This window comes from Pholcus phalangioides, unplaced genomic scaffold (genome assembly GCF_987345545.1).
Source record: "Pholcus phalangioides strain wild (caught in Gottingen) unplaced genomic scaffold, Ppha-v1.0 ptg000003l_1, whole genome shotgun sequence".
Classification (NCBI taxonomy): Eukaryota; Metazoa; Arthropoda; class Arachnida; order Araneae; family Pholcidae; genus Pholcus; species Pholcus phalangioides.
The window spans coordinates 37,916,458-37,928,656 of record NW_028301596.1 but is presented as its reverse complement, the minus strand read 5'-3'; the positions used below and the strand labels follow the sequence as shown (position 1 = coordinate 37,928,656).

At 37.5% G+C, this 12,199-nt stretch overlaps 1 protein-coding gene across 3 annotated transcripts in view; it reads left to right on the top strand.

Annotated features, from left to right (window-relative positions):
* Positions 1–12,199, top strand: part of v (Tryptophan 2,3-dioxygenase vermilion) — a 58,137-nt gene that overhangs the window by 31,235 nt on the left and 14,703 nt on the right. For all 3 annotated transcript variants that reach the window (XM_089247823.1, XM_089247840.1, XM_089247832.1), the window contains exon 8: positions 1,112–1,225. In XM_089247823.1, the coding sequence (XP_089103949.1) occupies positions 1,112–1,225 (114 nt within the window). The remainder of the gene's footprint in view (positions 1–1,111; positions 1,226–12,199) is intronic.

Here is a 12,199-nt window from a genome sequence, read left to right as displayed (position 1 = left end):
ACTCGTAGTTTAAAAAAAAATTGATTGCAGATGGCAGCACTATACATAACAAGCATTACACAGAAACAAACTTCACGTAAGGTACACTATACATACACACACATTCCAACACGTACCAATTCGTTAGGAGTTCCGCAGTGGAATGTGGACGAAGTGCACGTCTGGTTTAGTCGTAGTGCAACCTCAGCTAAGGTTTTTGAATTAAAAAAATCGGTGAAAATCTGTAAAGAACAGCAAAAACTAACGCACACAGCGCTTCTCTCCCTCATTTACGCTATACTTTCCGGAACTTTTGAATTCGAATTTCTCAGCGAATATAGCACTCAGAAAATTTGAAATTTTTGTGGTTGACCTCAGGAGAGACAGGGCAACAACTTTCTAATTGGATCAGAGCAGAAGGGGACTGTATAAAATTTATAAATTTTTTTATTTTGTGATACATGGGAAAGATGAATCAAAGTCGTACGTTTGATCGGTTTGGTCTGAAATTTTGAATACAACGGTTTGCAAAATTGACAAAAAAATTTGATCCATAGATGGCGCTACAGTCGGTTTATTCACCGACTCTATTCTGTGGGGCCATTTCAAGGTTTCCAGTAACTGTCCTCAAACGCGTCGTATCAGCTTGATTAGTTAATTCGTGTGGTATGCGCATCCGTTATACGGTAAAATGGCTTCAAACTTTACTCCCCACTTTTGCCATGTCCATGGCAAGGCGACAATTTCGAATCAATCGCAATGTTATTGAATCCATGTTTGCGGGCAATATAACGAATGTTACCTGCTCCAGGAAAAAAACAAAATAATTCCAAAAAACCTCGAAAGGAGGAAAAAAAAGGCGAATTTTCCGAAACGTAGTAGGGCGGTTGAAACCCTAAATATAACTCAATGCTTGTTGGAATGTGGCATCATCTGTTAGCCAAAGTTGTAACTAATCTCACAAACCGATTTACGTATTTGAAATTCCAGGCCCGCTCATTAAACGAACAACTAGTTTAATCTCTCTCCGTAAATCACTGTGGAAAGGAATGTCATTTCAAAATTAGACAGTATCTTCTGAAACAACCTGTACTAAATTATAAAAGTTGATTGTTTTTCTTTTCCAAATTAGGAACAAAGAGTGAATTTCAGCAAAGAGAAGTATCTGACCGTTTTCAAGGATCCAAACTCCATAACATCTGTTCAGGAATCTGAGAGGGAGCTTTCTCTCTGTGACCTTGTACAGGTGAGAGGATGACCGTTTGTTGATACATAATATAGAACTTAACTCTCCAGTGCACACGGGTGAGAAAATGTTCCGTCAGTGCACGTGTCGGGTCTCAGAGACCCATCTTTGAACATATTTTTTGTAAATATTTATATATACAGCGTTCGTTTATAATAATTTGATTGATTAATGATAATATCATTTTAGCTGCATTATAAACACAAAATGAAGGTAATAAACCATTGCTAGCGTGAAACTCAAAGAAATAGTTCCTACCACGTGTCGGTAAATGAGAGAAACATATGCATGGGTCTCACAGACCCAACCCATAGACTCCATGGTTAAAAATGTATACTATTCATTATGTAATTCCATAAATTCAAATACCTTCAGACAAAGAGTAACGATCCAAGTTGATAGAGCAGTAGTAGTGAATTGTGCGTTTCTGGGCCGTGGAAGTTCCTATGGGTTAGCCCATGGGTCAGCCCATAGGAGCTTCTACGGCCCAGAAACGCACAATTCACTACTACTTAGAGCATTATTATTTTTGTACTGCATACAGACAATGTAATAAATAATTTGGAAATACAAAGTTGTAGGTTACCCGTATCCAGGGCAGAATTTTGACTTCAATGAGCCCCATTCAAAGCGAAAATTAGTGGGGTTCCCCCTGCAATTGAGGTCAAAAATATGTGTTTAAATTTTTCGTAACATCTGCGAAAGAAATACTTTCAGAATCATCCAAAGAAACTTATTTATTTATTCAGTATTGTTTGGCCGAGGCCTATACAAGAGGATGAGGAAATTATGTACAACGAAAATGACGATTGATGATACAGGAAAATTCGGAAATCGTAGTACAATCTACAATATTTGGTAGTAGGTTGTTCCAGGCGATTATAGTTCTTGGGAAGAAGCTAAATTTGTGACAATCTGAAGAAACGAAGATGGGCTGTAATTTTTGAAAATGGTTAAGCCTAACAAAGAAATGTAAGGGTTTAATTCGGATGTTGGAAGTGTCGATATTAAAAACCCATGGAGGATTTTGAATAGAAAAGTTAAACGGGAGATAACTTCTGAATCAGCGAAAGAAGTAATTTTAGAATCAGAAAAGAAATAATTTTAGAATCAGAAAAGAAATAATTTTAGAATCAGAAAAGAAATAATTTTAGAATCAGAAAAGAAATAATTTTTTAGAATAAACAAAAGAAACAATTTTTCAGAATAAACCAAAGAAATAATTTCAAAATAATAATTTCAGAATCGGCGAAAGAAATGTTTTCAGAATGAGCGAAAGGAAATTCCAGAATCATCGAAATAAATAATTTCAGAATCAGCGAAAGAAATAATTTCAGAATCAGCGAAAGAAGTAATTTCATAATCAACAAAATAAATATTTTCAGAATCAGCGAAAGAAATATTTTCAGAATGAGCGAAAGAAATATTTTCAGAATGAGCGAAATAAATAATTCCGGAATCATCGAAATAAATAATTCCAGAATCATCGAAATAAATAATTTCAGAATCAGCGAAAGAAGTAATTTTATAATCAACAAAATAAATATTTTCAGAATGAGCGAAATAAATAATTCCGGAATCATCGAAATAAATAATTCCGGAATCATCGAAATAAATAATTCCAGAATCATCGAAATAAATAATTTCAGAATCAGCGAAAGAAGTAATTTTATAATCAACAAAATAAATATTTTCAGAATGAGCGAAATAAATAATTCCGGAATCATCGAAATAAATAATTTCAGAATCAGCGAAAGAAGTAATTTTATAATCAACAAAATAAATATTTTCAGAATGAGCGAAATAAATAATTCCGGAATCATCGAAATAAATAATTCCAGAATCATCGAAATAAATAATTTCAGAATCAGCGAAAGAAGTAATTTTATAATCAACAAAATAAATATTTTCAGAATGAGCGAAATAAATAATTCCGGAATCATCGAAATAAATAATTCCGGAATCATCGAAATAAATAATTCCAGAATCATCGAAATAAATAATTTCAGAATCAGCGAAAGAAGTAATTTTATAATCAACAAAATAAATATTTTCAGAATCAGCGAAAGAAATATTTTCAGAATGAGCGAAATAAATAATTCCGGAATCATCGAAATAAATAATTTCAGAATCAGCGAAAGAAGTAATTTTATAATCAACAAAATAAATATTTTCAGAATGAGCGAAATAAATAATTCCGGAATCATCGAAATAAATAATTCCAGAATCATCGAAATAAATAATTTCAGAATCAGCGAAAGAAGTAATTTTATAATCAACAAAATAAATATTTTCAGAATGAGCGAAATAAATAATTCCGGAATCATCGAAATAAATAATTCCGGAATCATCGAAATAAATAATTCCAGAATCATCGAAATAAATAATTTCAGAATCAGCGAAAGAAGTAATTTTATAATCAACAAAATAAATATTTTCAGAATGAGCGAAATAAATAATTCCGGAATCATCGAAATAAATAATTCCGGAATCATCGAAATAAATAATTCCAGAATCATCGAAATAAATAATTTCAGAATCAGCGAAAGAAGTAATTTTATAATCAACAAAATAAATATTTTCAGAATCAGCGAAAGAAATATTTTCAGAATGAGCGAAATAAATAATTCCGGAATCATCGAAATAAATAATTTCAGAATCAGCGAAAGAAGTAATTTTATAATCAACAAAATAAATATTTTCAGAATCAGCGAAAGAAATATTTTCAGAATGAGCGAAATAAATAATTCCGGAATCATCGAAATAAATAATTCCAGAATCATCGAAATAAATAATTTCAGAATCAGCGAAAGAAGTAATTTTATAATCAACAAAATAAATATTTTCAGAATGAGCGAAATAAATAATTCCAGAATCATGGAACGAAATAATTTCAGAATCAGCGAAAAAAATTGATATTTGTATTCATTTCTATTTCCGTCAGCAGGTTTGCGAATCATTTCTTCCATTCATCTATTTTCATCGGCGTGTCCGCAAGTTAGTTCTTCTATTTATTTATTTTTGTCAGTCCGCAATGTTTTTTTTCTTCTACTGTGTTTATGTTTTGTCTGTCCAAAAATTATTTCTCCTATCAATTTATTTTTTGCCAGCCCGCAAATTTTTTGTACTATTTCTTTTTCTTCGTACGTACAGTATTTTTTGTTGGTCCGCAAATTACTTGTACCATTTGAATTTCCTTGTTTTTATTTATTTTTGCAGGTCCCCATCACCACTACGATGCTCATTTTTCCACCCTATTTTTTGCCGGTTCACAAATTATTTTTGAGCTACAGTATTTATTTATAATTATTTTTACCGGTCCTCAAATTACTTTTACTATCTAGATTCACTCCCGTTTATTAATTTTTCGCGCTGGTCCGCAAATTATTACTAAAAATAATACTGTATTCATTTTTTCTTCTTTTTATTTTTTGTCGGTCAGCAAGTTGCTTCTCCCACTCAGTTTTTTTTTGGCGGTCCTCAAACTATTTCTGCTGTTTATTTATATTTATGTTTGCCAGTCCGCAAATTGTTTCTATTTGTTTATAATTGTTTTTGCCGGTTCGCAAATCGTTACTACTACGGTGTTTTGTTTTTTTTTTCTCCTGTTTATTTTTTTGTGGGCCCAAAAAGTACTTCCACTAATTAAGTTACCTCCTATTTATTTCTTTTTGTTGGTCCGCAAATTACTTCTGCTGTTTAGGTTCTCCCCATTTCATTTATTTTTTGCCGATACGCAAATTATTAATCTTACGTTGTTTGTTTTTCCTCCTGATTATTATCCTTTTTTTTTTGGTCCGCAAATTAGTTTTACTATCCAGGTGTACTTCTATTTATTAATTCTTCGCCGGTAAGCAAATTATTACTATATAATACTGTATTTATTTTCTTCTTTTTATTTTTTACCAGTCCACAAATGACTTCTCCGGTTTCAGCCGGTCCGCGAAATTGTTCAATTACTTTGAGCGGTCCTTACATTTCTTGTGGAAAGGTAGAAGAACACTGTCCTAGATTTTAGGTCAGATGAAACTTAAATACTAAAATTTCTCCAGTTGAAGGATATCAAGCACAGCGAGTCAAACTCATTTATAATAATGGGTAAAAAAGAACTTCAGTAAAAACAAAATGGCCGCCTTAGGCAAAGTGATGCTATGGTAGTCCCATACTTAGCTGGAAATAAACAGCCTACATATTTCCTACTTATTTTCAAAATTTATTGTACTATACAAAATATCATAAGGTGGGATGTCACTTATGAACATGAGACTCCCGGGCATGACCCCTCACAGGAGTGGGACTGACAGAGCTGCAGTCCGGGGGCCAGATATGGCTTTCACCATTGTTTGTTTTTCACACTATAAATTTAATATAGAGGAGGGGTCTGTGAAAAATGTTGCCGGGGGCCTGCGAGAAACTCTATCCTAGGGAACCTGCTACAAAATGTAGACGGTGAGGCCCGGGTGGGTCCATGCCCTAAGAAGGCCTCGGTTTTATGAGTGGTTTTGTTGGATTCTGGAAGTGTATAGTCACTAATATAAAAGCTTTGTTTCTTCACACCTTAATTGAGATCACTGTGCTATGATCACTGTGCTTAAATTGCAATAGCGATAGAGCCTGGACGTGCTCGGTTCATTTTGTATTCTGTTATCTTACACTTGTCATATTATATACATAGGATGCAACGAGCAAACAAATCGAGAATCGTATTGTATAGTATAAAATATCCATCGGAGTCAGTCATTTCGCTTAACACCTTGTTGGTGAACAGCAAATGGGTTTGATAACTTGTGTGGCTAGAAGCCAGCATCAGTTTTATTGGTGACGTGACCACAGGAAAAAGATTGCTACCACATGGAGTCCCACACCGAGGGGTTAGAGCACCAACCCCTCGATTAGTATAAAAAAAAATGGCTGGTGTGTCCGGAATCGACAATACATTCTACTGTACGTCCCGGTCTAATTAGTCCTCGTGTGCAGGAAATGACCGTGGTGAGACATAAATGAACACATACTGTCACAGACACGAGACGGATAGTTTTCTCTATTATACAGTCGAATCCCATTTTAATGAATACCGTTATAGCGAAAATCTCGTTTTAACGAACGCTTTTCTAATCCTATCAAATAAGTTTACATAGGAACAATGCAAACAACCCGAAATTCCTTTATAACGAAGTGATTTTCTCCGGTCTCTTGGAGTTCGCTATAACGGGATTCGACTGTATAACTTCTTTTTTTTTTCTCTGATAATGTTTCACGTAGGCTCTGACACCGATTTTCAATCGATAGCTAATTATTAAAAAAAAAAAACAGCAAAAATACTTGCAAATATTTTTTGATTTGCCGAGAAAATGTCTAAGGGATTGTCCAATTTCAATCAATATTTATGTACAACGAATAGCGATTTAATTTCTCAGTGTTGTGGGCACAGAAAAAAAATTTCCTTTTTTCCTTGCGAAATACGAATTTCCTTGAGTTTTATTTTCTCGGTCGGGTTTAAATTGCTTTTCCCAGAGATTTATTTTGCATGGAATTCCTTTCCAAATTACACCCACGCGACAGATACGAAGCGTATTTATGGAAGAAAAAGTACAAGAAGTAAAATATCTTTTTTCAATTTATGGTGGGAATAAAGGAAAAAAAAAACCGGGAGATCTTTTACTCACTGATCTCAAAAGTATATTATGTTTCGACGAGTTGTATTTCTATTTGTAATCTCGAACCAGGATTTAAATATTAAAAAAAAACCCTAGTTTTATAACGGATCATTTTCTAAATGTTAACGCGAGTATTTTATCTACTGAAAAATATCGTATACGCATTAGATCTTACTGGGGGACAGAGATGAAGGGAAAAAATCTATTCATTCCGGTTTTCCATTTAGGATAATAACGGGAGAAATGGATATTATTTTCGAGAATTATTAGCGAATAAGCACGTTCGTTTCAAAAAATTAGAACATTAAAGAAATTCACGAGAGTAGCTCGTGGAGTGTACTCGATTTTGAAAGCCCAGATTTACAGTGTAATTTGCGATTTGCGTCCTCATTTTCTAAGAGGTTTTTTTCTTCCTTGAGCTTAATCTCTGCTAAAAAAAACGAAAAATTCCCATAAAGAGGATTAGATGATTTTCGTAAAATGTCAGATTACATTACCCGTGTGTTGTGGAAAATTAAATGTGAATATTAATGGATTTGTTAAGTAAATGTTTTTCGTGGGAACGGACATCACATCGTGATCGAATAAGTGTGTTGTACGTCGTCTTCCGTGATTAGGGACAAATTCAAGTATTACGTCATCATCGTTGAGGGGAGGGGGTTATCCGGTTTGCTGACTTTTGATGAGAAGGTGGGGGGTGAGGGGGGGATTTGGATAATGCAAACATCATCAACCACCCTTTATGAAAATATGAATTTTTTTTACCGGCATTTTAGGGGCCGTTCAAGTATTACGTAAGCAAATTTTTAGCCATTTTTGACCCCCCTCCTTGTCAGCAAAATTTCGTCATCAGCTCTGCCCCTCTGAATCCTAACGCATATTGGTGGGATCAGAAACGTACACGATGGGGGGGGGGGTAGGGGGCCTCGTGCATCCCCCCACCCCGACGATCAAAAATTTATTTTTTTAATTAAAATTTCGGGCGAAAATACCTTTATATATATATATGGCTTTTTTCTCAGCCAGACATATCAAGGAAACAGTTATTTTCCGGATATTATGCTGAGGTGAGCTCGGAAAGAAAAGTCATCACGTCTCCGCCGGGACTCGAACCCAGGCCCTCTTGCATATTGCAATATGCACCAGCATGCTTGCCCGGTATGCAAGAGGGCCTGGGTTCGAGTCCCGGCGGAGACGTGATGACTTTTCTTTCCGAGCTCACCTCAGCATAATATCCGGAAAATAACGGTTTCCTTGATACCTTTATATGTTATTATATTCAATTTCTGTTAATTTCAATGTTATTTGAAGCCTAAGAATTCAAAATTTATTAAAAAAAAATTAATTGGGACCCACCCTCTAAACCAAAATAATGATAAATCCCATAAGGACCCTTGGCCCGTGGACCAAATATGGCCCTGGGGGGTTATCTGATGCGGCCAAACCTAATTTTATAAAAATGAACTAAGTGACACATTTACAGATCGCTTAAGTGTCCCGTGGTACAATTCCAAAACATTTAAGGCATATTTTTAGATAATTTAAATGACCCGGGACACAGTTTCAGAATACTTAAGCGATCCATGACTCATTTAGAGATCCCTTGAGTGACATGTGACGTAGTTTTAGAGAACTTAAGTGGCCCTTAGTTCGTTCCACATCACTCAAGTTACCCGCGGCACACTCTCAGATTATTTAAGTGATGCATGGCACAGTTCCAGAGCACTTGGATCCGCAAAACATTTAGAGATCACTAAAGTGGCTCTGTAGGGCACGTATCAATGGGGGGGGGGGATGTTAGTTCAAGTGCCCACAAACTATCGAAAGGTTTTTCTTGTTTTTGGTGAACCGAGTAAGATGGTATCAAAAATATTTCATATTTTCATTAAGGGTGGTTCATGACATAAGCATTTCATTTCATTTCGTGCACCGCCCAGGCTCTATCGACCATTGTCAATTTTAGCCATTGCCCGGATGAGGGGGCTGGGCGATGTCGGGTGCTTTATTATGCTTATAAAATATAAAATACATGAGCATTGAATATAAAAACACATTATTAAAAAAAAAAAGTATATACAGATTTAAATATTTCTATTATACTATATACAATTTATTCCGATGAGCTCTTCTGATGTCCCTTTTAGCTTCACTGAGCTTGAGCCCCTTGTTTTTCTCTGTGGCCAAGCGCCAGGTCCTGGACAACGCGTCTTCCCTCATTGGCTTGTTGGCTCGGGTGAGCCCTCCGCTGTGGCCAGGCCAGGTCCTGGACCACGTCTTCCCTCGTTGGCTTGTTGGCCAGTGTGAGCCCTTCGTGTCACATTGGTCCGACCAGGTGCCAGGTCCTTTCAGCATGGGGGGGGGGGTTGTTCGATTATTCAAAAGCTCCTCAGCTTTTGGTTGGGCGCTTCGCAGTTTAAACACTGATCATGGGACTTTGTTTCTTGGTTACTCTTTCACTGGATCATCCTATTTGAAGTCAGAATCAGAGTCTTCCCATATTTCGACCGCTTCTTCTCTCTCCGATTGCTCTCCCTCTGTGTCGTATTCTTCGTCTTCTAATTCTTCTATTTCCTGGGAAAGTACCCTATCGACGCTGTCTTCGGCTTCTGCCCTTGCTCTCAGTCTTTCGCTCCTCCTCAGTTGTTGCGTTTCATGTGGAGCCTGGATGGTCTCATCCCTCTTGGTGTGGAGTTGTTCCTGGTTGGCCTCTAGGAATTTAACCAGGTCCTTGATGGTTTCCAGGGCTTTTCCATCTCTCTTCATCCTTTTGAACCATTCATGCTCCAACTGAGGGAGCGGCTTAACCAGGTGGAACTCTGAGGTCTTTTCGCACTCTGTTGCGTAATGGATGACATAAGCATTATCCAACCCCGCCCCCCTCCCCCTTTGTCATCAAAAGTCAGCAAATCGGAACCCCCCGTCAATGATGACGTAATACTTGAACGGCCCCCTACTCGGTACGCCAAAAAAACGAGAAAAACATTTCGATAGTTTGTGAGCACTTGAAGTAACATTCCCCCCCCCCTATTGTTAAGTGCCCTATAGAGCCACTTTAATGATCTCTAAATGTTCCGTGGATCCAATTGATTTGGAAATGTGTCCAGCCCGCTTAAGTGCTCTGGAACTGTGCCACGCATCATTCAAGTGATCCGTAATTATATGCCGCGGATCACTTAAATAATCTGAGAATGTGCCACGGATAGCTTGAGTGATGTAGAACCGCACTGGGGGGGGGGGCACTCAAGTCCTCTAAAACTACGTCGCATGTCACTGAAGGTATCTTTAAATGTGTCACGGATCGTTTAAGTGTTCTGGAACTGTGTCCCGGGTCATTAAAGCGATCTGTAAATGTGCCGTTAGTTCATTTTTACAAAATTATATTTGAAGAGGGCAGGCCGTATCAGATAACCCCCAAGGCCATATTTGGTCCACGGGCCAAGGGCCTTTATGTGATTTATCATTATATGGCTTAGAGCGTGGGTCGCAATGAATTTATTAAAGATAAATTTTGAGTTCTTAGCCTTCAAATAACATTGAAATTAACAGAAATTGATTATAATAACATATAAAGGTATTTTCTCCCAAAATTAAAAAAAATTGTTTCATTGTTGTGGGGGGGGGGGTCACGAGCCCCCCTATGCCCCTCCCCTAGTGTACGTTTCTGATCCCACCGACATGCGTTAGGATTCAGAGGGGCAGAGCTGATGACAAAATTGTGCTGACAAGGGGGGGGGGGGGGGAGATTCCAAATGGCTAAAAATTTGCTTACGTAATACTTGAACGGCCCCTTATGCATAAGAACCCTAGAATAAAGCTCAATATTAGTACCACGGGTACAAAAAAAATGTCATTTCTACAAACGTAAAATTACGTGACCATTCGCTTCGACGGTATCCAAAAACGCCTGCAGAACACATGTTGGCACATTCGGTTTTGATAATATATTTTATGAATTAAGGCAGGTGTCATGACGGGACATATTGAAACTTCCCACGAGCCACCAGCTCATGCAACTTAAAGATGCCGGCTTGCATCTGGAAGGTTTCTTTGTTTAGCAGGACATCACGATCTCTTGATGGGATTAGCATCAGATACCATAATCGGATATCAAGAAACAACCGAAGCATGGATGAATTCTTGATCCAACACGAACACGTATATTTTTATGGAGCTCTTCACACGAGTATATTGGCGACGAAGTATCCTACGAGACGGAGTCGCTAGCGCATTGCATGCTAGTCGAACGCAACTAAAGTAACGCGACTCTTGAAATATTTCTTCATATTTGCGTCGGTCGAGATTGCATTAGAAGTGCCCGACGCTGAATTTTGTAACAAGTTATATTGCACATGCAACTTTCATTTTCTACGGAAATGCTGTCTGATGCAACCCTATTCCCCCCGAATCCCCTCTAGAATGGAATGCGTGTAATACAGATATAGGTCATTCACACACGTGCGTGTGGGAGTTGTATACGAAAACCCCGTACTCCACCAAGATAAACCCAGTTTTTCTCTTTGTATGGTAGCAACATAGCTCTCACTCATTTTCCCGGGCATTGGGATTTTGTTTTTCGTAGGGCCTTTGAGGGAGAACGGGCATCTCGACTCTCTCAAATCAACTCAACTCTCAAGTTGAGGCTACTCGAGTTCGCTTTGAGTATCCCCGTGTGAAGAGGCCCTAAGAAACTTCAATTCTGCTGCATAGGCAAAATCTTGCTGGCAAATGAAATCGATATTTCCACATAAAAGTCTTCAACTTCTGGAATTAATTGAAAGATGAAGAGCCTGATGCACCCTTGCATTCAGAGATACCTTCTAATGCAGCATTGGTCTCCATTTTCTTGTTCCAGCGGCTAAAGACCGGAAAAAAAGAAATTTCGATTGAGAATTCGGCCATGCCTATCTAACTTCATGGGCTTCTGATCATGGTGCCTGGTTCTAATTGTGATCAGAAATTATCTGATTATCCTTTGGTGTCATGTTATAAAAAGAAGCTAACCAAATGCAAACCATTATTATCACTTGACAACAGTAACAATAAGAGTCATGGGGGTTTAGTCTTGTTAAATCAAGGATGCGCAGTCTATAGAAGAGTGCGGGCCACTTCATTGGTTTGAAAACGTGTCGCGTGCCACTTAAGTGATCTAGAAAGGTGTTGCGGGCTGCTTGAGTGATCTAGGAAGGTGTTGCGGGCTGCTTGAGTGATCTAGAAAGGTGTTGCGGACTGCTTGAGTGGTATGTAAATGGGTTACAGGTCAGTGAAATGATCTGCGGAACTGCGCCGCTGGTCAATTGAGTGCTCTGGAACAGCACCG